The 25,129-nt window shown below is 44.6% G+C and overlaps 1 protein-coding gene across 2 annotated transcripts; it reads right to left on the bottom strand.

The window, feature by feature from the left end:
* Positions 1 to 6,048: 6,048 nt before the first annotated feature.
* Positions 6,049 to 24,898, bottom strand: LOC124009125 (inositol-trisphosphate 3-kinase C-like). 2 transcript variants are annotated; one of them, XM_046320622.1, is made up of 7 exons: positions 23,906 to 24,898; positions 21,349 to 21,448; positions 20,716 to 20,929; positions 17,629 to 17,833; positions 7,187 to 7,288; positions 6,798 to 6,899; positions 6,049 to 6,694 (listed from the first exon to the last, which is right to left on the bottom strand). In XM_046320622.1, the coding sequence occupies exons 1-7, from the start codon at positions 24,260 to 24,262 to the stop codon at positions 6,488 to 6,490; spliced, it is 1,287 nt and encodes a 428-aa protein (XP_046176578.1). In that variant the 5' UTR covers positions 24,263 to 24,898; the 3' UTR covers positions 6,049 to 6,487. The 2 variants fall into 2 exon arrangements, with proteins under 2 accessions (XP_046176578.1, XP_046176588.1); XM_046320632.1 differs by having other exon boundaries at positions 6,798 to 6,869; positions 23,906 to 24,894.
* Between the last annotated feature and the right edge of the window lie 231 nt (positions 24,899 to 25,129).

The raw sequence follows: 25,129 nt of genomic DNA, 5'->3' as shown, positions 1-25,129 counted from the left end.
GTGTGTGTGTGTGTGTGTGTGTGTGTGTGTGTGTGTGTGTGTGTGTGTGTGTGTGTGTGTGTGTGTGTGTGTGTGTGTGTGTGTGTGTGTGTGTGTGTGTGTGTGTGTGTGTGTGTGTGTGTGTGTGTGTGTGTGTGTGTGTGTGTGTGTGTGTGTGTGTGTGACACAATTTTCTATACATTTTCTGTTAAGTTCTCTACTTTTACTCAAGTATGGTAATTGGGTACTTTTTCCACCACTGCTCAGGCATAAAGTGAGTCACCTGCTGAGACTATGGGCAGGGCCAGCTGACGCACTACTTGAGCATCCCTATGGACAGGAAGTACCGGGTAGAGCACCTGGTGTTTGTGCCGACCCAGCGTATTCTGGTGGGGGCCTGCAGTGATCTGTCTCTGTGTGTCTTCACTGACACCCCCCAGGAGATGACCGTGTTTCACAGAACCACCTGCCCTGCTTCTGGAGTTGGCATGCACTTTTGCCCCGAGACCAACTAGCCGATGACCATAAGCATGGGCCTCATTGCCTTCTGGGGCTTCTGGATGTCCCCTCAGACACCCCTGGGGCTGGTGAGAGTGCGGGACTGAAACGGCTGCTCCCTGCACATGGATACCCTGGTGGGGCCCTAGTGACATAGCGCCAGACCTCCATCTACGACCTGTGCAACCACCACGTCAAGAGCTTTGAGTTCACGGGCCAGCGTGAGCTGCTACAGTTCCACGGCTGCAGCCGGGCTATGCTGCACTGTATCAACAGACTGACTGCAGCCGGGCTATGCTGCACTGTATCAACAGACTGGCTGCAGACGGGCTATGCTGCACTGTATCAACAGACTGGCTGCAGCCGGGCTATGCTGCACTGTATCAACAGACTGGCTGCAGCCGAGCTATGCTACACTGTATCAACAGACTGGCTGCAGCCGGGCTATGCTGCACTGTATCAACAGACTGGCTGCAGCCGGGCTATGCTGCACAGTATCAACAGACTGGCTGCAGCCGGGCTATGCTGCACTGTATCAACAGACTGGCTGCAGCCGGGCTATGCTGCACTGTATCAACAGACTGGCTGCAGCCGGGCTATGCTGCACTGTATCAACAGACTGGCTGCAGCCGGGCTATGCTGCACTGTATCAACAGACTGGCTGCAGCCGGGCTATGCTGCACTGTATCAACAGACTGGCTGCAGCCGGGCTATGCTGCACTGTATCAACAGACTGGCTGCAGCCGGGCTATGCTGCACTGTATCAACAGACTGGCTCGAATGCTACTGCTACACAGGTAATGCCACAGGCTACGTGTAGACATGGAGCTGGGACATAGGCAGCCTGCTAAATAAGTTTGACGCCCAGCCAATGAGCTCCGAGCTGCTGCACCAACATGCTTGCTGACGTCTTCAGTGTGCGGCTGGGTGAAGGAGTGGAACTGAGGGGGAAAGCTGTTGATCTAAGTCTGGCCCTGGGAGGAACGTGAAGATCTGGGACTGCTGTGACAACATGCTGAGGGAAATTAGGCTGGGCTTGGCCAAGTGTTTTGCTAAAGCGTGGAGCGACTTCCTGTCCGGCTTCAGCGGCAGCAACGCCCTCATCTCTTACCAAAGTTAACTAGCATTATTTTTAATTTAGAACCAGTTACAAACAAAATGATTTGTGTACAGCAACCTCTTCAGTATGAATTTGTCATAGCAGCTGACTGAAACTGGTGTGAGCCTGACAAATAACACAGGACAGCAATTACCGCAAGACAAGAGTTGGTCCACATTTTAATGGCTTCCATTTAGGTAGCCTGGTCTAAGAAACCAGTTGCAGACATTGATTAAAATATCACAGTTGTTCAACTCAGTTCCAGGACATCTCAATCTGCCAATTTGATGAACTGCTACTCACATAATATTACAAAATTCATCAACACACTTATAGTTGTACATTTGGCCTTTGCCTTCATATCTTATTTGTACTGTATAGCAAAGGTGGGGGGGGGCATAACAGTCTCATCAATAGAAAAGTATTTGTGCAGTGGCACTTTGTGCAAGTGAAGAACTCCCCTTGTCGGATTATATTTTGGATATTTAAGATTCACAAATGCTGTCATTGTTTCAGCCTGCAGGATACCCCACTAGGCTCTATGCCTGGAAGCATGTTATTTGGGTCCTACATTGCCCTCTAAAGTCACACATTCTTACAGAATAACTAGGCTCTTTCTCTCTCAAAGAAGGGGATAAATGTGTGGTGCAAAACAAAGGAGTTGATTGCCGACTTCAGGAAGCAGGGATTCAACAACACTGCAGTGGAGTCAGCAGCTTCAGGTTCCTCTGCGTTCACATCAGAGAACCTCACAGTGACAGACAACACCACAGCCCTGGTCAAGAAGGTGCAACTGCGTCTCTAATTTCTCAGGTGGCTGAAGAAAATCGGCACGCTCCCCCGGGTCCTCTCCTAATTCTACCGCAGCAACATCGACAGCATCCTAACCGGCTGCATCCCGGCTTGGTACAGAAATTGCTCCATTCACGACCGCAAGGCCCTTCAGAGGGTGGTGAAGACTGCCCAGTACATCACTGGAACCGCGCTCCCCTCCATACAGGACAAGAACTCCGCTCAGCCCAGCCATGGACTATTCACTCCGTTACCGTCTGTTCCCGGACCACCATCTCAGAGACAGTTTTTACCCACAAGCCAACAGACTACTTAACTGTTGAACCGGGACTGATTGCCGGAACAACAGACTCCCTGCACTCTACCACACATGGACTCACACACACACACACCTATTTATATTACTGCACAATGTCTATTTATTATTGCACAATTCCCTGGCACATGTAAATTCACAATTTGTCCGAGTGCCGCCTTGAATTATATTTATGGCCCCCCAAAAAATTATTCACTTCATTTCAATTGTCGTGAGCTGAACCGGCAAGTAAGTATTTCGTTGCACTATGCCCTCCTCTCTTCTCCAGACCATTTCCGGAGACCTTCTCCCTTACCTCACCTCGCTCATCAACTCATCCCTGACCGCAGGCTACGTCCCTTCCGTCTTCAAGAGAGCGAGAGTTGCACCCCTTCTGAAAAAACCTACACTCGATCCCTCCGATGTCAACAACTACAGACCAGTATCCCTTCTTTCTTTTCTCTCCAAAACTCTTGAACGTGCCGTCCTTGGCCAGCTCTCCCGCTATCTCTCTCAGAATGACCTTCTTGATCCAAATCAGTCAGGTTTCAAGACTAGTCATTCAACGGAGACTGCTCTTCTCTGTATCACGGAGGCGCTCCGCACTGCTAAAGCTCTCTCTCCTCTGCTCTCATCCTTCTAGACCTATCGGCTGCCTTCGATACTGTGAACCATCAGATCCTCCTCTCCACCCTCTCCGAGTTGGGCATCTCCGGCGCGGCCCACGCTTGGATTGCGTCCTACCTGACAGGTCGCTCCTACCAGGTGGCGTGGCGAGAATCTGTCTCCTCACCACGCGCTCTCACCACTGGTGTCCCCCAGGGCTCTGTTCTAGGCCCTCTCCTATTCTCGCTATACACCAAGTCACTTGGCTCTGTCATAACCTCACATGGTCTCTCCTATCATTGCTATGCAGACGACACACAATTAATCTTCTCCTTTCCCCCTTCTGATGACCAGGTGGCGAATCGCATCTCTGCATGTCTGGCAGACATATCAGTGTGGATGACGGATCACCACCTCAAGCTGAACCTCGGCAAGACGGAGCTGCTCTTCCTCCCGGGGAAGGACTGCCCGTTCCATGATCTCGCCATCACGGTTGACAACTCCATTGTGTCCTCCTCCCAGAGCGCTAAGAACCTTGGCGTGATCCTGGACAACACCCTGTCGTTCTCAACTAACATCAAGGCGGTGGCCCGTTCCTGTAGGTTCATGCTCTACAACATCCGCAGAGTACGACCCTGCCTCACACAGGAAGCGGCGCAGATCCTAATCCAGGCACTTGTCATCTCCCGTCTGGATTACTGCAACTCGCTGTTGGCTGGGCTCCCTGCCTGTGCCATTAAACCCCTACAACTCATCCAGAACGCAGCAGCCCGTCTGGTGTTCAACCTTCCCAAGTTCTCTCACGTCACCCCGCTCCTCCGCTCTCTCCACTGGCTTCCAGTTGAAGCTCGCATCCGCTACAAGACCATGGTGCTTGCCTACGGAGCTGTGAGGGGAACGGCACCTCAGTACCTCCAGGCTCTGATCAGGCCCTACACCCAAACAAGGGCACTGCGTTCATCCACCTCTGGCCTGCTCGCCTCCCTACCACTGAGGAAGTACAGTTCCCGCTCAGCCCAGTCAAAACTGTTCGCTGCTCTGGCCCCCCAATGGTGGAACAAACTCCCTCACGACGCCAGGACAGCGGAGTCAATCACCACCTTCCGGAGACACCTGAAACCCCACCTCTTTAAGGAATACCTAGGATAGGATAAAGTAATCCTTCTCACCCCCCCCTTAAAAGATTTAGATGCACTATTGTAAAGTGGCTGTTCCACTGGATGTCATAAGGTGAATGCACCAATTTGTAAGTCGTTCTGGATAAGAGCGTCTGCTAAATGACTTAAATGTAAATGTAAAGTTATTGTACAGTGCATTCATAAAGTATTCAGAACCCTTTCCTTTTTACACATTTTGTTCCATTACAGCATTATTCAAAAATGTATTAAATAAAATGTTTTCCATCATTAATCTACATGCTATACCCCATGATGACACATTAAATTATAAAAAAATAAATACCTTATTTACATAAGTATTCTGACCTTTTGCTAGGAGACTCGAAATAGAGCTCAGGTACATCCTGTTTCCATTGATCATCCTTGAGATGTTTCTACAACTTGATTGAAGTCCACCTGTGGTAAATTCAAGTGATTGGAAATTATTTGGAAAGGCACACACCTGTTTTTATAAGGTCCCGCAGTTGACAGTGCATGTCGGAGCAAAAGCCAAGCCATGAGGTCGAAGGAATTGTCAGGGAAGTGCCCAAGAACCCGATGGTCACTCTGACAGAGTCCAAGAGTTCCTCTGTGGAGATGGGAGAACCTTCCGGAAGGACAACCATCTCCGCAGCACTCAACCAATCAGGTCTTTATGGTAGTGGCCTGACCGAAGCCACTCCTCAGTAAAAGGCACACGATAGCCCACTTAGAGTTTGCCAAAAGGCACCTAAAGGACTCTCAGACCATGAGAAACAAGATTCTCCGGTCTGATGAAACCAAGATTGAACTCACTGGCTGAATGCCAAGTGTCACGTCTGGAGGAAACCTGGCACCATACCGAAGGGGAAGCATGGTGGTGGCTGCATCATGCTGTGGGGATGTTTTTCAGCGGCAGAGACTGGGAGACGAGGCAGGATTGAGGGAAAGATTAACAGAGCAAAGTACAGAGATCCTTGATGAAAACCTGCTCTAGAGCGCTCAGGACCACAGACTGGGAGCGAAGGTTCAGGACAACGACCCGAAACACACAGCCAAGACAACACAGGAGTGGCTTCGGGAAAAGTCTCTGAATGTCCTTGAGTGGACCAGCCAGAGCCCGGACTTGAACCCAATCGATCTCTGGAGAGACCTGAAAATAGCTGTGCAGCGATGCTCTCCATCCAACCTGACAGCGCTTGAGATGATCTGCAGAGGATGGGAGAAACTCCCCAAATACAGGTGTGCCAAGCTTGTAGAGTCATACCCAAGAAGACTCGAGGCTGTAATCGCTGCCAAAGGTACTTCAAAGTACTGAGTAAAGGGTCTGAATACTCATGTAAATGTGATATAAGTTTTATTTTTTATACATTTGCAAATAATTCTAAAAACCTGCTTTTGCTTTGTCATTACGGGGTATTGTGTGTAGATTTGAGGGAAAAAAATATTGAATCGATTTTAGAATAAGGCTGGAATGTAACAGAATGTGGAAAAAGGTCAAGGGGCCTGCATACTTCCCGAATGCACTGTATATCATGAGTATATGACTAATAAACAAACTTGAAGGCAGTGTTCATTAACACAGTTCTCAGAGGTTTTACGAGTCCTCTATTAAGGGCCACTCCATTATGTATAATAGTATAGTATCAACATTAATTGTTTAGGTCCTTACAGCCCTCAAACCTGGAGTAAGAAACACTTAGAGCTAATGAGTATTAAGTACAATTGTAATAGAACAAAATGGAAGAATTTGTTTGGGGGGGGGGATTATGTGGAAGATGATAAAAGGGCAGTGTTTCATTTTGCATTGCTGTAGTATAATTCTTCTAAGGAACTAGTGCTACTATGTTCCTTTGTCCACCACATACACCTCTGTTCCTCTCCCATTGCCTTCATTATAGCCACAGACGGTAGTCCAGTACCCCCTAAAGCCCAACACTGAATCCGAGTCCAATATGTGAACAGTCTCTCGTTTGTCAACCCTCTCAGGTAAAAGTTGAAATGGCCATTCGGATTTGGTTCAGGTGGGAAAGGGTGTTTTGGTTTGGATGAGGTCCTGTGTCAATCATTCAAGAGTGAGGTTCAGGTGAGATGCAGCATATCGGTCAGGACATCAATGAGGTTATCCAGCCCCCACAGGTACCCATCCTCTCGGTTGCCCTCTATCCAGGGGGTGCGGTGGTCCAGGGTGAGAGGCGGCGGCAGGGAGACAGTCCTCCCAAAATCAATCATCCATACTCCTGTCTTCCCTGTACTGTCATGCACAAATAGTAGGGAGCTGCCCACCACCTGTAGAGAGAAACAGATGTTATGTGCACCTCGCCATTCAGAGACCAGCATCAAGACATGCAAAGCATGCATTATACCATGAAAGCAGTGGAAAATAGCTTACCTCGTGTGTTCTGAAGAAGATGGATGTCTCCAACACAAGTCGAAGATCCTTCATTCGTCTCAGATATCCCTTCTGAAAGAGAAGAGAAAGAGATCTATAATCCTGAGAGAGGAAGACAAAGGTAAAAGGGGGTAAGATTAAAGCTGGAATATATACTTGGTAAAACTGCCACGTTCCATTTGCGATATTACAAAAAAAGAAGTTACTCCAAACAACAAACACCCCCCCCCGTTGACGTCATTGCACATCATTATATGCGCAATAGAACAGAGAAGGTACTGGAAATATTTTTGATCACAATGCTGGATGCTCTGCTCTTCTGTTTAATTAACAGTGGCTCTGTTTCACCTTAAGCAAATTTCAGCTTTAAGAGAAAGAGAAACACTCACCAGAATGAGGGTGTTGCAACCCACAAAGTCCTGCAGTGCCTGCATCACCTCTTCTCTGCTCTTGGTCCTTTTAAAGTCTGTGTTGCACAGACCATCAGCCTTCTACACAAGGATTTAACAATGGTTTAGACATGCGAGCACAAACGGGTAACTTTATACACACAAGTCTTTTGGCTACACATCCTCAGGGACATTTACATCTGAAAGGCACTTGCCCAACGGGCAAGTCCGGAGTATTTTTGGGATGCCGAAGATTATAGTCACAAGATGTGAAAATAGTTGTTTACATGCAAACAGTTTTACTGGCTTGCTAACATTGGACCTGCAACTTTTGCAGCGCATGAGATGCTTTTATTCATTTCAACGAAACCTGGAAGTGAGCAGGTCAGCACCATAAAATCCTAAAATACCTGCGCTACCCGAACATATAACTAAACTCGGGTTCCATTTTCAAGACGGATGCGCAGCTCACGCTGGAGAGCATTAAGACAGTGACTCACGCTGAAGAGCAATAAGACAGTGACTCACGCTGGAGAGCATTAAGACAGTGACTCACGCTGAAGAGCAATAAGACAGTGACTCACGCTGGAGAGCATTAAGACAGTGACTCACGCTGAAGAGCAATAAGACAGTGACTCACGCTGGAGAGCAATAAGACAGTGACTCACGCTGGAGAGCATTAAGACAGTGACTCACGCTGGAGAGCATTAAGACAGTGACTCACGCTGAAGAGCAATAAGACAGTGACTCACGCTGGAGAGCATTAAGACAGTGACTCACGCTGAAGAGCAATAAGACAGTGACTCACGCTGGAGAGGATTAAGACAGTGACTCACGCTGAAGAGCAATAAGACAGTGACTCACGCTGGAGAGCATTAAGACAGTGACTCACGCTGAAGAGCAATAAGACAGTGACTCACGCTGGAGAGCAATAAGACAGTGACTCACGCTGGAGAGCATTAAGACAGTGACTCATGCTGGAGAGCATTAAGACAGTGACTCACGCTGGAGAGCATTAAGACAGTGACTCACGCTGGAGAGCAATAAGACAGTGACTCACGCTGGAGAGCATTAAGACAGTGACTCACGCTGGAGAGCAATAAGACAGTGACTCACGCTGGAGAGCAATAAGACAGTGACTCACGCTGGAGAGCAATAAGACAGTGGCTCACGCTGGAGAGCAATAAGACAGTGACTCACGCTGGAGAGCAATAAGACAGTGACTCACGCTGGAGAGCAATAAGACAGTGACTCACACTGGAGAGCAATAAGACAGTGACTCACGCTGGAGAGCAATAAGACAGTGACTCACACTGGAGAGCAATAAGACAGTGGCTCACACTGGAGAGCAATAAGACAGTGACTCACACTGGAGAGCAATAAGACAGTGGCTCACGTTGAACAAAAGTTACACTTCTAGTACAGCAGGTCAAACTTCTGTGATACACTCCCCTACATATTTATTTGAAAAGTGCAGCTAAAACGCTTAATTTAGCTCTATACTACAGCATTTTGGATGCTGTTTCAAATGTTTCATATGAGGCGATATTACAGATTGTCACTTTTTATTTGAGGGTATTTTCATATCCGTTTTACCATTTAGAAATGAATGCATTTTGAATTTGTCATAAGTATTTGGACAAATTCACTTAAACGTATATTATAGTAGTCAAATGTTTAATATTTTGGCCACATATTCCTAGCACACAATGACTATATCAAGATTGTGACTCTAGAAATGAATGGTAAATAATGTATTGTGACATTTTGGAGTTAATTTTATTGTAAATAAGAATATAATATGTTTCTGAACACCAACACTAATGTGGATGCTACCATGATTATGGATAATCATGAATGAATCATGAATCATGAGTGAGAAAGACCAATAGCATTGTGGTAATGTACAGGGACTCAAGTCCTTTTGTTCTCCCAATCTGTAATATCTCACCATCAAATGCCGACCGCATTACCTCCAGAGATCATTTTCTTTGGTCATCATCTCTGTCGTGTATATTCCCCCCAAGCAGACACCACGACGGCTCTCAAGGTACTGCACTGGACTATGTGCCAACTGGATTAGACATTCGAGCCCGAACAGGTAACTTTATATACACCAGTCTTTAGGCTACACATCCTCAGGGAATGACATTTAGGTCTAGAAACCGCATATCCCGAGGCTGCATGTATTGCAGATGGGGACTTTAACAAAGGAAATCTGAGGAAAACGCAACCGAAATTCTGTCAACATCTCCTGGGCTATACTCACAAACTCATGATCATTGCTACAGCTACAAAGCCCTCCCCCGCCCTCTCTTCGGAAAATCATTTCACACCTATAGGCAGAAACGTCCATCAGGAAGCACCCGTGGTAAGGACTGTTTAACATTGGTCTGACCAATTGGAATCTATGCTTCAAGATTGTTCCGGTCCGCGTGATCAAAACATTTTCCCGGGTCGCCTCTGAGAATAGTATCGACGTATACACTGGGTTCATCAGGAAGTGCATAGAGGATGTTGTTGCCACTGTGACGATTACAACTTATCCAAACCCACAACCCTGGACAGACGGCAGCATTCCATCTAGAGGCAAAACGACACGAGAAATGTGGCAGGAACTCCAGACAATCATGTATTATAAAAGGAAAGCCAGCCACCTCGGACACCGACGCCGCGCTCCCGGATAAGCTAAACACCTTTGCCTGCTTCGAGGAAAACATGGAGCCACCAACGCGGGCCCCCTCCACTAACGAGGATGGTGTGCTCTCGTTCTCCTTGCCCGACGTAAGTCATTTAAGCATTTTAACCCTCGCAAGACTGCCAGCCCAGACGGCATCTCATCCTCAGAGCATGTGCAGTCCAGCTGGCTGGAGTGTTTACAGACATATTCAAAATCTCCATATCCCATTCTGTAGTACCCACTTGCTTCAAGATGTCCACCATTGTTCTTGTACCAAAGAAGGTGAAGGTAACTGAACTAAATGACTATCGCCCCATAGCACTCACTTCTATCATCACGAAGTGCTTCAAGAGGCTAGTTAAGGATACCACCTCAACAGATCCACGGACGACACAATCGCCGCTGCATGGCACACTGCCCTATCCCACCTGGACAATATAAATACCTATGTAATCATGCTGTTCATTGACTACAGCTGAACCTTCATCACCATAGTTCCCTCCAAGCTCATCACTAAGCTCAGGGGCCTGGGTCTGAACCCATCCCTGTGGAACTGGGTCCTGGGTCTAGACTCACAGAAAACACTTTTTACGCAAAAAAAAATTAAGAAGCTTCTTAAGAAAAAGATAGGATGTTGTTGATGAATTGCACTTAAACTAAGATTTAATGATTTTCTTATGAACTTCTCAAATATTTTCTTAACCATCTTCTTAGCTAGCAATGGCAATCATTTTAGCATATTTGTACTGAGATTACTGTTCTAAAACATGTTCTTGGGTTTATAATAATCAATACTGAAACATTCAGACAAAGTTTGTGGGTGAATTAAACAATTCATTTGCTTTCATGATCTTATTCTCTCACTGCCCTGAGTTTAAGGGTTTAGCTATATTGGAATAAATAACAATTCCAATAACGTTATTTTCAAGATCCTAATTTCATAACGTCTTGCTTAAGGATAAACATAAGAAAGAAGTTCAAGAACATTTCCAATAACCTTTTTAAAGAATAGAAACTTTGCTTAACTTCTTTCATAAAACTATAGCTTAGGAAAAATTTGCAGTTAAGACGACATTTCTTCTTAAGAAGGTTTTGTGAATCTGGGCCCGGGACTTCCTGAGGAGCTGACCCCAAGTGGTGAAGGTAGGCACCCGTGAGAGCATAATGTCGGGCTGTATCACAGCCTGGTACAGCAATTGGAGCTCCCGAGTGGCGCAGCGGTCTAAGGCACTGCATCTCAGTGCTTGAGGCGTCACTACAGACATCCTGGTTCGATTCCAGGCTGTATCACTACCGGCCATGATTGGGAGTCCCATAGGGCGGCGCAACATTGGCTCAGCGTAGGCCGTCATTGTAAATAAGAATTTGTTCCTAACTGTCTTGCCAAGTTAAATAAAAAATACAAATGGCACCGTCTTCAACCGCAGGGCTCTCCAGAGGATGGTGCAGTCAGCCCAAAAGCATCATCAAAGCACACTGCCTGCCCTCCGGGACATCTAAAACACCCAGTGTCACATGAAGGCCAAGAAGATCATCAAAAGACCTCAGCCACCAGAGCCACGGCCTGTTCACCCCACTATCATCTAGGAAGGAGACTACATGTGCATCAAAGTTGGGATCAAGAGAATGATAAACAGCTTCTATCTCCAGGCGATTAAACTGTTAAACATTGACCACAAGCCAGGCCTACGCCCAGTACAGTACCCTGAACCTTAGTCACTGTTACTAGCCTGCTACCACCCTGTACTTTACCCTGCACCTTAGAGACGGCTATGCCCTATAGTCATTGAACACTGGTCACTTCAATAAATGTTTACATACCATTTTACCCACTTTATATGTATATACTGTATTCTAGTCATGGCTCACTAAAAACTACTGCACACCTTTTATATAAATATACTGTCCATATTATCTCTATAGTGCCTTCAGAAAGTATTCCTTCCCCTAGACTTAATCCATATTTTGCTGTGTTTGACAGAATTCAAAACAGATTCATATAGATTTCTTTCTCACCCATCTACGCATAACACCCCATAATGACAAAGTGAAAACATGTTTAGACATTTTTGCAAATTTAATGATCAAATGCAGAAATATATCCTTTACATTAGTATTCACACCCCTGAGTCAATACATGTTAGAATCACCTTTGGCAGGGTTTACAGCCGTGGCTCTTTCTGGGGAAGTCTCTAAGAGCTTTGCTCACCTAGATAATGCAATATTTGCACACTATTCTTTTAAAATTCTCCAAGCTCTGTCATGTTGTTTGTTGATCATTGCTAGACAGCCATTTTCATGTCTTGACAGATTTTCCAAGATGATTTAAGTCAACTGTAACTAGGCCACTCAGGAACATTCAATGTCATCTTGGTAAGCAACACGTGGCCTTGTGTTTTAGGTTATTGTCCTGCTGAAAGGTAAATTCATCTCGCAGTGGCTGGTGGAAAGCAGACTGAACCAAGTTTTCCTCTAGGATTTTTCCTGTGCTTTGCTCTATTCAGTTTATTTTTATCCTAAAAAGATAATTTCCTTACCACATTTTTTGCAGTTTTTACTTTAGTGTCTTACTGCAAACAAGATTTTGGTATATTTGTATTCTGTACAGGCGTCCTTCTTGTCAGTCATTTAGGTTAGTACTGTGGAGTAACTAAATTCTCCCATCACAGCTATTAAACTGTTTTAAAGTCAAATAAAATCAAGCTTTATTTACACAGCACATTTCAGACATGGAATGCAACAAGGTGCGTCACAGGAAAAAAAATACAAAACAATGAAAATACACTGAAATATTGACTCTTCAACAAACATGATAAGTAAGCAAGAATAATACAAACTGAACTAAAAGCACCCAAAGGAAAAACAAAGCAGAAAAGGTGTGTTTTAAGATCTCATTTAACTAGGTCCACAGTTTCGGCTCCCCTCAGGTTCTCTGACAGGCTATTCCAGAGGCTGGGGGCATGGTAACTAAAGGCTGCCTCTCCATGCCTCTTGGTCCTAGGCTTTGGGACAGTTAAAAGGCCAGTACCGGAGGACGAGGGACCTACTGGGTACATATCTTAAAAGCCTGTCTGACATATCGGGGTGCCCAATCGTGGATTGATTTAAAAACCAATAGAAGAATCTTAAAATTAATTCTAAAACTCACAGGCAGTCAGTACAGAGACCTTAAAACCAGTGTGATTTGTGCTCTCCGTCTGGTCTTGCTCAGTACCCGTGCTGCAGCATTCTGTATGTTTTGGAGATGACCAATGGCTTTCTTGGGTAGACCAGACAGGAGAGCATTACAGTAGTCAAGCCTTCTTGTAATAAAAGCATGGATGAGTCTCTCTGTATCAGCCTGAGAGAGAAACAGACACACCTTGGCAACATTCCTCAGGTGGTAAAAAGCTATTTTGGTCACTTTCCTAACGTGTAAATTCTATCACACCTAGGTTTAATTTTTATTTTTACATGGGGTTTTATCTTTATTGCCCGTGAATTAAAATGTGCGGACAGATTATCTCGCTGTGCTTTGGCTCCAACAATATATACCTCGGCCTGGTCTTGATTTAGCTGTAGGAAGTTTTGAACCATCCAAGTATTTAAATCACTAATAATACAGTCTAATCATTTATCTGTGGAGCTAAAATCCTCTGGTGACACAGAACTGTAAAGCTGTGTATCAGCGTAGCAGTGAAAATCAATGCTGTGCTGTCCGATAACGCTGTCAAGAAGTAACATTTATAAACTGAACAGTACCGGACCAAAAATCAAACCTTTTGGAATGCCACGTGATATGTATTTTCTGAGTTATGTTGGTGACAAACAAAACTCTTGACCAGTTAAATAGGTCCTAAACCAATTTAGAACTTGACCGGTGAGGCCAACCCACCTCTCCAGTGTGTTCAGAAGGACATTGTGGTCAACAGTATCGAATGCAGAACTTAAATTCAAGAGTACAAGGACAGAGAGCTGTTTGGCATCTGTGTTGGCTCGAAGATCATTTACCACATTAAGGCTGGAGAATCTAGATTTTCTTCAGAAGGGGTTTCACCATAGCTGTTTTAGTGCAGTGGGGAAAGTGCTTGTGAACAGGGAGTGATTAATAATAGCTTGCATTTCTTCAGATATGCAATTAAACACTTTTGAAGGTGGTGGGGATAAGATTGAGAAGGCAGGTAAAAGGTTTAAATTGTGATGTTTTTCCTGAGCATGTGTGTCAACCAGGGAAAATAAATCCATAGTGCCTTTGCGTGGTAGGCTAGGGCACAGGTCAAACTCCTCATCAGGTCTTGTTTGACTGATACCCAGCCTAATGTTTCTTATCTCTGAAATATGCCGCAAACTCATCACATTCAGATGTGGAGGAAAGTTCCCATAGGTTTGCAGGGGTAGGATTTATCAGACCAATGGTCGAGAAAAGCACTTTCATATTATTCTAATTATTTAGTGATCAAGTGAGGAAAATGAGCCCGTCTGGCATTTCTAATTTTCCTGTTATATATGCCAAGTTGCTGTCTCAGAATATCATAACGGACCTACAACTTTTGCCTTTCTCCACTTCATCTCTGCCTTTCTCCACTTCATCTCTGCCTTTCTGCAATTGCTCTTCAATGTATTAGTTTCCTCACTCATCCAAGGGCCTCTCCGTTGGGATATGGCATCAATGGTTGCCCTTAATTTGCTATTAAAGTTCAACTAAATCATCACAAGAGGAAGACAGAATAGGTGATGGAGTATTGCTCATACACTCAAAATCTGTCACCATTGGCCTCCTGGTGAAATCCCTGAGCAGTTTCCTTTCTGTCCGGGAACCGTGTTAGGAAGGACGCCTGTATATTTGTAGTGACTGGGTATATTGATGCACCATCCAAAGTGTAATTAATAACTTCACAATGCTCAAAAGTATATTCAAATGTCTGCTTTTTTTATTTTACCCATCTACCAATAGGTTCCCTTCTTTGCGAGGCATTGGAAAATCTTACTGGTCTTTGTGGTTGAAACAGTGTTTGAAATTCACTGCTCAACTGAGGGAACTTACAGATATGTTTGGGGTACAGAGATGAGGGAGTTATTTTTTTAAAATCATGTTAAACAGTAATATTGCACAGAGTGAGTCCACGCAACTTGTGAGATTTGTTAAGCACATTTGTTCTCCATAACATATTTAGACTTGTCATAACAAAGGGGTTGAATACTTAATATTCCAGCTTTTAATTTTTGTTTCTTTCTAAAAACACAAGTCCACTTTGACAACATGGGGTATTGCGTGTTGGCCAGTGACAACAAAATGTGGAAAGTATCAGACCCCTTCTGTTTTTCCACATTTTGATATGTTACAGCCCTTTTCTAAATTTGATTACATAATTGTTTCCCCCTTCAACCATACAATACCCCACAATCTAGCAGTGAAATTCTAACACAGATTCAACCACAAAGAAGGTTTTCCAATCCAATCCTTCTCAAAGGACACCCAAGGGTAAAAATAAAAAAGCAGATAACTAAATATCCCTTTGAGCATGGTGAAGTTATTAATTACACTTTGTATAGTGTATAAATACACCTAGTCATTACAAAGATACAGGCGTCCTTCCTAAGTCAGTTGCCCGAGAGAAAGGAAACCACTCAGGGATTTCACCACAAATCCAATGGTGAATTTAAAACAGTTAAGAGTTTAAAGGCTGCGATAGGAGAAAACAGGAAAGATCAACAGAATACTCCACAATACTAACCTAAACGACAGAGTTAAAAAGAAGCTTGTACAGAATAAAACATTCCAAAACATGCATCCTGTTTGCAATAAAGGCACTGAAATAAACATTATGTCCTGAATACAAACCATTATGTTTGAGGAATATCCAACACCACCGAGTACCACTTCATATTTTCATACATGGTTGGTGGCTGCATCGTGTTATGGGTATGATCGTCATCGGCAAGGACTAGGGTGTTTTTTTAGGATAAAAATAAATGGATTCGAGCTAAGCACAGGAAAAGTCCTAGAGGAAAGCCTGGTTCAGTCTGAAGATATTTTCACCTTTCAGCAGGACAATAACCTAAAACACAAGGCCAAATGTACACTGAAGTTGCTTACCAAGACAACATTGAATGTTTGCGTGGCCTAGATACAGTTTACTTAAATCTGCTTGAAAATCTATGGCAAAACTTGAAAATGGCTGTCTAGCAATGATCAACAAGCAACTTCATAGAGCTGGAAGAATTTTTTTAAAGGATAAATGGGCTAATATTGTACAGTCCAGGTGTGCAAAGCACTTAAGAGATTTGCCCAGAAAGACTGATAGCTGTAACCGCTGCCAAAGGTGATTCTTACATGCATTGACTCAGGCAGTGTGAATACTTATGTAAATTAAATATTTCTGTATTTGGTTTATCAAATTTTAAATAACATATTTTCACTTTTGTCTTTATTGAGTATTGTGTGTAGATCGGTGCTATTTTATTTTAATCAATTTTGAATTCAGGCTGTAACAACAAAATGTGCTATAAGTCAAGGGGTATTTATACTTTGACGGCACTGTAGAGATAGTATATGAATAGTAAAGGTGTGTACAGGAGGAGTTCTATAGGATGAGCCATGACTAGAATACAGTATATACATATGAAGTGGGTAAAAATGTAAACATTATTAAAAGTGACCAGTGTTCAATGACTATATAAATAGGGCAAAGCAGTCTAAGGAGCAGGGTTGAGTACCGGGAGGTAGCTGGCTAGTAACAGCGAATAAGGTTCCGGACAGTGTACTGTGTACTGCTCAACTTGTTGCAGTTGAGTAGTCAGCCGAGGCTACTGCTCAAATGTTGCTGTAATAGGCCTACATGTTTCTCCTTCGTAATGGTGTTTTGTTGTAGGTTTGTTCTTTAGGCTTTAGAAACCTAGGACTGTGGCATGTCTGTGCACTTTCACTCCACGGCGAGTGAAAGCCACATTGAATTCAGGCTGTAATTACATAAAGTAGATGACAATTTATGACTCCTTAAATACTCGCGTGTGCCCTAGTGTCCTTTAGTAGTCATTTATACTAGCGTGTGTCCTTTAGTAGTCATTTATACTAGCGTGTGTCCTTTAGTCATTTGTACTAGCGTGTGTCCTTTAGTAGTCATTTATACTAGCGTGTGTCCTTTAGTAGTCATTTATACTAGCGTGTGTCCTTTAGTAGTCATTTATACTAGCGTGTGTCCTTTAGTAGTCATTTATACTAGCGTGTGTCCTTTAGTAGTCATTTATACTAGCGTGTGTCCTTTAGTAGTCATTTATACTAGCGTGTGTCCTTTAGTAGTCATTTATACTAGCGTGTGTCCTTTAGTAGTCATTTATACTAGCGTGTGTCCTTTAGTAGTCATTTATACTAGCGTGTGTCCTTTAGTAGTCATTTATACTAGCGTGTGTCCTTTAGTAGTCATTTATACTAGCGTGCAAATGCTTTATTCACATGGAAATTAAACTTAGCAATGACATTTAGCTGGTAGAAGATTCGGTCAGTCTCATTAGTAATGATATGAATGGCACACTGGCTGGTTCATGTGTGTGGGTCTGGGAGGAGGGGCATGTGTGGCAACAAGCTGCCATTTGGCACACAGACAGTTGGCAGTGCTTGCTGCCTGATAGAAATGTGTCCTTGTGTTTGACACATGTGACTTAAACAATGGGGATTTTTACACCTGGGCAAGCTCAGAGCAGGCTCAACTTGCTCAGTTCACTTTCCCCAGACTGCCTGTGTTTGTGTGTCTGTGTTTGTGTGTCTGTGCGTGCGTGTCTGTGCCTTGAGTCCCTCGATGCGGAAGCCCAGAGTGGTGGTGGAGCTTAGGGTCTCTCTCCACTGCATGTATCTGGTCTTGAGTACTGCCTGTAGTGCTCGCTCCTCTGTAGTGGGGGCTTCTGGGTCCACGTCCACCATCTTCTCATACATGTCCTGACGAGGCTGGGGCCGCTCCCGAGCCTTCGCCAGCTCCTCTTCCAAGTATGTCCTAACAGAGCAGACAGCTTAATATCACATACATACTCAACACAAGCAGGGATGTACTAAAGGGTCAACGCATGTAATCACCATTTTCTCACCTTTGTTTTATTATTTGTGAAATTGTTCACTAACCGTATTATTCTGTTAATTATAGTTTACCTACTTATTGCATTCCCAGCATTGATCAAATCTCAGAACGCTAATATTCTAGACACGCCTGCCTCTGCGAACGAATGAAATCATCACTCCGGTATGCTCATTATGGTCGCCTGCTCCCCCGGCATGTGCCTCGTCAGCAGCGCATTTCATTTACCACTCTGCCCAACGGCAAACAATGCCCAAGGTACAAGCCGAGATGTGAAAGACTACCTATGGCCAGACCAATGCTGGCAAGTGGCAGAGAGAGACGCTGCTGACAATGGTCTTGCGAAATGCCACACATAAGGATTTTTTTTAAATACATTTGATTTTTTCCTCCCCAATTGGTAGTTACAGTCTTGTCCCATCGCTGCAACTTCTGTACGGACTCGGGAGAGGCGAAGGTCGAGAGCCATGCGTCCCCAGAAACACGACGCTGCCACGTCGCACTGCTTCTTGACACACTGCTCGCTAAACCTGGAAGCCAGCCGCACCAATGTGTTGGAGGAAGCACTGTACACCTTGCGACTGGGTCAGCGTGCATGCGCCCGACCCGCCACAGGAGTCGCCAGAAAGCGATGTGACAAGGACATCCCAAAACGGACAAACCCTCCCCTAACCCGGACAGCGCTGGGCCAATTGTGTGCCATCTCCTGGTTGCGAATCCGGGTCTGTAGTGACGCCTCAAGCACGTTAAGCCTCCCGAGTAGCGCAGTGATCTAAGGTGATTCTTTTAACGTCCCTTGACTCCTGCCGTGTCAACAGACATCCCCCAAACAAACAAAAAACCTGACTTCAGGGAATGGGTGTACAATTGGTAAATAGTTGCTGATATTTCAGTCAGACGGCTAGCTAACGGTGCCCTGGCTACTGTTAGCCAGATAGCTCACTGTACAACTAGCTGGCTAGAAGGATGAAGTTACAAGTTAACGTTAAACGGAGCCTGACCTCAGCAGGAACAGTTGACAGAAATTAAGCTAGCTATAATCTTTAAAAAAAAGGCTACTATAAATTCTCACAAAATAACTTTTCTTTACAGAGTAGTGAGAAAGCCAATGGCAGGCTGCGCTGCAGGAGGCAAAGGAGATACACAGAGAGGAAGCAAGCAGAGAGAGGTTTGCAGTGGTTCCCAGACTTGGGGTCAGGGACCCATGTGGGTCCCCTGAGAGACTCTGTAATGTTATCAAACACATTAATACCTTGTTTCTCTTCAAATGGGTTTAGTGGTCTACATTTTATAGTTAACTAAGGGCCTATACACTGGTGCACTTTACAATACAGGAAACTGAGTTGCAGTGCAGCTCACATGAGACACTAAGAAAATGAATTTAATGAAAACATCTCCAAATCCAATGTTTCTGGCCATTTCTAGTGTCCAGTTGAAATTAACTAATTTGAGAGTGTGACCTGATGTGCATTTTGTGTAATTTTTAACTATCAAAAATTACATTAGGCCTTCCCTATAGACCTGCATGAAAATGCAATCAAACAATAGTTCTAAAAATATCATATGTTTTGGTTTATACAGTGCATTCGGAAAGTATTTAGGCACCTTGACTTTTTCCACATTTTGTTACATTACAGCCTTATTATAAAATTTATTAAATTGTCCCCCCCCCTTCAGTCAATCTACACACAATACCAAATAACAACAAAGCAAAAACTGGTTTAGACAAATTAAACATATATATCACATTTACATAAGTATTCAGACCCTTTACTCAGTACTTTGTTGAAGCATCTTCGGCAGTGATTACAGCCTCGAGTCTTCTAGGGTATGACGCTACAATCTTGGCACACCTGTATTTGGGGAGTTTCTCCCATTCTTCTCTGCAGATCCTCTCAAGCGCTGACAGGTTGGATGGGGAGTGTCGCTGTAAAGCTATTTTCATGTCTCTCCAGAGATGTTCGATTGGGTTCTATTCCAGGCTCTGGCTGGGCCACTTAAGTACATTCAGAGACTTGTCCCGAAGCCACTTCTGCATTGTCTTTGCTGTGTGCTTAGGGTCGTTGTCCTGTTGGAAGGTGAACCTTCACCCCAGTCTGAGGTCATGAGCCCTCTGGAACAGGTTTTCATTAAGGATCACTCTGTACATTCATTTTTCCCATTCAGGCCAAAGAGCTCAATTTTTATTTAATCAAAACAGATAATCTGGTTTCTCAGTCCTTCAGGCAAACTCCAAGTGGGCAATCCTGTGCCTTTTACTGAAAAGTGGCTTGTCTGGCCACTCTACCATAAGGCCTGATTGGTGGAGTGTTGCAGAGATGGTTGTCCTTCTGGAAGGTTCTCCATCTCCACAGAGGAGCTCTGTCAGAGTGGCCATCGGGTACTTGGTCACCTGGCTGATCAAGGACCTTCTCTGTTCCAAACTTCCTTAATTTAAGAACGGAGGCCACTGTGTTCCTTGGGACCTTAAATGCTGCAGACATTTTTTTGTACTTTCCTCCAGATTTGTGCAGACACAATCCTGTCTCGGAGCTCTACGGACAATTCCTTCAACCTCATGGCTCAGTTTTTGCTCTGACATGCACTATCAACTGTGGGACCTGTGTGTGTGTCTTTCCTAATCATGTCCAATCAACTGAATTTACCACAGGTGGACTCCAATCAAGTTGAAGAAACATCTCAAGGATGATCAACGGAAACAGGAATGAACCGGAGCTCAATTTCGAGTCTCAAAGCAACGGGTCTGAAAACTTACATAAATAAATATTTCCAGCCCCCAGTGTCTCTAAATCACACTCACTCACCGGGTGCCCATCTTGCAATCCATGATGGCAGGGGAGTTGAAGTGTGTGAGCAGGTCGTCCATCATGTTGTAGTCCTGCTCGGCACGCTGCACCACTCCATGGTAGCCTGGCACAAAGGGTCTCAGAGAGTCCTCCATTAGCCTCTGCAGGCACTTTTGCTCTCCCTCAGTGTAGCGCTTCAGCAGCATCCCATAGTCCCCTGCATGGAAACTCCCTGGACCACCAGCCACGAGAGGGGGCAAGGGGGGGTGGGGAGGCATGTTATACTCAAAACACATTGGTACTACACAGCCATCTCTTATTAGCAGTAAGCCAGCAAGAAAGACTAACTTAACTATACAGAAAGGCAGAAGTCAGCTCCCGAGTGGCGCAGCAATCTAAGGCATTGCATCTCAGTGCTAGAGGCGTCTCTAAAGAGCCTAGTTCGATCCCGGACTGTATCACAACCTGCCATGATCCAGAGTCCCATAGAGCGGCGCACAACTGGCCCAGCGTCATCCGGGTTAGGGGAGGGTTTGGCCGGGGTAGGCCGTCATTGTTAAATAAGAATTTGTTCTTAACTGACTTGCCTAGTTAAATAATGGTTTTAAAAAGTTGATCAATTAAAGAAAAAGTCAGACAGAAAGAACCAACCTGCATGTCCGACTACTTGCACCCAGGGCTGTGGCTTCTTGGGGGGCACTGAGAGGGGAGACGAGGTCCCTGTGCTTCTGGGTTTCTTCCATGTGACACTCTGCATGGGGAGAGCAATCAATCGTGCAATTACACCTCATTCCTTAGTGTACAGTACAACACCTCCAGCTTACATTCACTCCTGTCTGTCCTGCTCCCCTGTGACTTTACTGAGAGACACTGTCATGAGAGCGACAACCTCAAACTCCATCACACAACTTTGACCTATGGCCGAGTGTCTCTATGGAAACAACCATTGGCCACCAGACTGAGCCAAGACATGTAAGAGGGGTTGGGCTGGGATCTTGTGTAACATCTGCACACATTCAATCATTTACAGGCTGCTAGACTTGTTTTGTTGAAAGCTGTGTTGAACTTGAGAAAATTCTGGACCACAACACAGGTTAAAGTAACCCAGTGAGTATGTGCAGAGTCATTCACAGATAGACAAACAGGACAGACCGGCCAACGCTGTTTCTGTCTGAATGTTCTGAGAGCGTCACTTTTTCCTCCATGGCCATTGCTAAGTGATAATTGACGCTTCCGCGTTGTGCTGTTTAGTTCTCGTGGTTTTCATGAGAATCCAAGTCTGTTGACACAACAGACTTGGATTAACATTATCCTAAACGCTAATCAATAAAACCCATCTGTTAAATTTGCTGTTTTTTTTGCTTCTTTACAGCAGGTCACTTCATAGGGAATTGTTAGCAGCACTCTGGCATGGTTTACATCAACGTTTTCATTTTTTTATTACATTTTTTTTTAAAAAAAAAAGGTGCTAACATGTCTCTCTTTTATTGAGTTTCTATTCTTCTGCTCTAAGTCTCTGTAGTTTGACAATACTCTAAACGTGTCCCCTGGAAATATGTACAGATGGGGATCTGTGGAAATACTTGCCCAACCTGTTCTCTATGTATGCAGTGGCCTGCAGCTACACCTGAAACTAAACATTACACAACCCCCTGGCAAGGAGAGGCCACACGTCAAGTTGAGTTGAACAAACCTTATTGTACTTCAAACCTTAGTTGCCTAGACTACATGTTTACCATATAAATACAATGAGATTTCAAAGAATGCCTGTCCCATCTTTGTCCAGTCTCTAATATTATCCATATAGTCTAATACTCTAATGCCCTATAAGGCCTACTAGCATGACAAAACCAAAGATGTGTTATAACAAGACAGACCACAGCCTGTCATTACCAATAGGAAAAATTAGTCAGTGGGCAGAACAAGCAAGTTGGAAGGCTGAGCCGAGCACGAGCTAGCAAGAGCCTATTGGTGCCTACTCTGAAGTGAACAGGAACTCAATTCGCCCTTGCGCTTCTTCTAAACAAAGCCATTTTACATTTTTGGGGCAATGGGTAAAATCTACAAACTTACTCTGTTTGTAGATCATAGCTTGGGGAACAGAAAACTGAGATCAAATGTTTCATCAATGAGATAAAAAGAATAATGTCAGCCAAAATCCATCTCACGCCATCTTCCCCCACTGGGCTTCCTCTCATCACTATATTTAGTAGTGAGTGGAAACGCCAATCGGATGCTTCACACTTATACATCCAGTGAAATATCTGACTCATTGTTCTTTTTTTTAAACACTTTTTCTCACGCAATTTGTGATACCAAATTGGTAGTTACAGTCTTGTCCCATCGCTGCAACTCCTGCACAGCCTCGGGAGAGGCAAAGGTCCAAGAGCCATGCGTCCCCTAAAACGCTGCACTGCTTCTTGACACTGCTCGCTTAACCCGGAAGCCAGCCGCACCAATGTGTCGGAGGAAACGCTGTACAACTGGCGACCAAAGTCAGCATGCATGTGCCCGGCCCACCACAAGGAGTCGCTAGATGGGACAAGGACATCTCAGCCGGCCAAACCCTACCCTAACCTAGATGATGCTGGGTCAATTGTGCGCCGCCTCATGGGTCTCTGGTCGCGGCAGGCTGCGACACAGCCTGGGGTCGAACCCGGGTCTGTAGTGACACCTCTAGCAATGCCATAGAACGCTCTAGCAATGCCTTAGAACGCTGCTCCACTCGGGAGGCCCATGGCTCCTTGTTCTGTGATAAACCTATCCTATCCCAGCTCAGCCTATACAGTCTCAGGCTTTGAGCCTCTGTCTGTGTATAGAGGGATGAGGAGAGGGGTAGGGAGAGTGGGCACCTAGGATACAAGTGTTTACAGTTTCTGTGTCAATGTTTACAGATCCACCCAGCACTAGTGCTTCCACAGCAGTTTAACAAATGTTTTTAACGCATAAGATTTACAGGCATCATGACAGATGGAAATTTACTGGGACTGCAGAAGTCACACTTTGCCCTCATTTCCATCAGTTCAGATTAAACTATGCAGAACTGTTGAACCAAAACCATCATACAATCAAAGATGTTTTGGTATGATACATTCTAATGATACATGCATCTTCCTGAGCAGAATGTTACATAGACTCATGCCGATTGGTCCAATCATATGGCAGCTGATAGAGCATTATAATCATTATCATGACCACCAACACTCACCCGAGGGACCTCATCAGGACAGCCGCGGTCGTCCTCATTTTCTTCAAAAGACGAGGCTGGTGACAACACAGACGATGAGGCGTTTGACAGTTTTCTGAGGAGAAGAGACGCGGGGGAGCCCCCGAACCCACTGTCCGAGCAAAACGACTCCTCGTCGGGATGAGATCCAACGGAGAGCCCGCTAATCCTCATGGCCTCCAATTCAATTCGGCTCGAGTCACACGTGACCACCAGTTGTGGAACATTTTCGTGTACGGTTTCGCAATGTGAGGGGAAATCAGCATGTTTTGTGGAGTCTGTCTTCCCGTTCGCCGACCACACTGGCTCCTCCGAAGCGTTTGAGCAACTGTGGTTCATATCCCCCTTGCTCCTCGGGCTCGAGCTGTGGTCACTGGAGTTTTAGTCATCCTCATCAGATTTGTTGTGGTGAATGAGTGCAGCCTCACCTGATTTAGCTGCTGCCGATGTTAGTTAGCTAGTCCAAACGAAAATAGGGAGCCACGCCCACTGTACATTTTAATCTCGGATTGAAGCAATAATTGAACGGACAATACACTGGTTGATCTCCGCAATTTGATGCACCTTTTTAACCGTTCAAACCAGTTTAACCACCAACGTAACCAATAGCTAGTTACATTACCTTTTGCACGTGCGATAATGCAGATATACCAGTCTCCGAGAAATTATAATTTCTAACGCCATTCACCAAACCACGACCAAATATTTTCAACCAGGTGCTTGAAATAATACTTCGTCACCACATGGGGGGGCTAGAATTGCATTAGCTATTGTTAACCCCACCCATAAACGACAATGATTTGTTGTCCGTTAATCAATATGTATATGTCAATCGTCGAGGAGTAGCCGTAGCAAAGACAGTACAGTATGAAGATGGGCAGAAACTGCTTTTCCAATAGAAATCCCTGATCACGCCATGGCAACGTTGGCTAGCTAAAACTCATGGGCAGAAAGAAGGTCATGGGGTATAACGATCGTCTTGCGCCGAACTGCGCGTGTGCACGCCGTCAAATCAAAGGCTTCGATAGTTGTTTTTGACGAAAATTAACGTGTCAATTTGTCACTTTCATGAGGTTGGAGTAGTAATAGTTCAACGACTAAGACATTTGCTCGAATCTAGGTTGTGCCTTAAGATTTCGAGAAAATTAACAACTAAGGAAGAATGTTTCACTTCTCTCATTAATTTGTTAAATTAAAAACGATTTC

This window comes from Oncorhynchus gorbuscha, linkage group LG02 (assembly GCF_021184085.1).
Source record: "Oncorhynchus gorbuscha isolate QuinsamMale2020 ecotype Even-year linkage group LG02, OgorEven_v1.0, whole genome shotgun sequence".
In the NCBI taxonomy this organism is placed as follows: domain Eukaryota; kingdom Metazoa; phylum Chordata; class Actinopteri; order Salmoniformes; family Salmonidae; genus Oncorhynchus; species Oncorhynchus gorbuscha.
The sequence above is the reverse complement of the archived record's forward strand: the minus strand, read 5'-3'. Positions and strand labels throughout refer to the sequence as shown.

What these genes read in the sequence shown, in the direction of transcription:
- LOC124009125 (XM_046320622.1), bottom strand. Translation starts at nt 24,262, where the DNA reads ATGAACCACAGTTGCTCAAACGCTTCGGAGGAGCCAGTGTGGTCGGCG. An exon ending in TCCGCATCGAGGGACTCAAG is followed by an intron (nt 7,289 to 17,628) that starts GCACAGACACGC and finishes ATCCTTGTGTAG; the next exon opens with AAGGCTGATGGTCTGTGCAA. An exon ending in GTTGCAACACCCTCATTCTG is followed by an intron (nt 6,900 to 7,186) that starts GTGAGTGTTTCT and finishes TTCCTCTCTCAG; the next exon opens with GATTATAGATCTCTTTCTCT.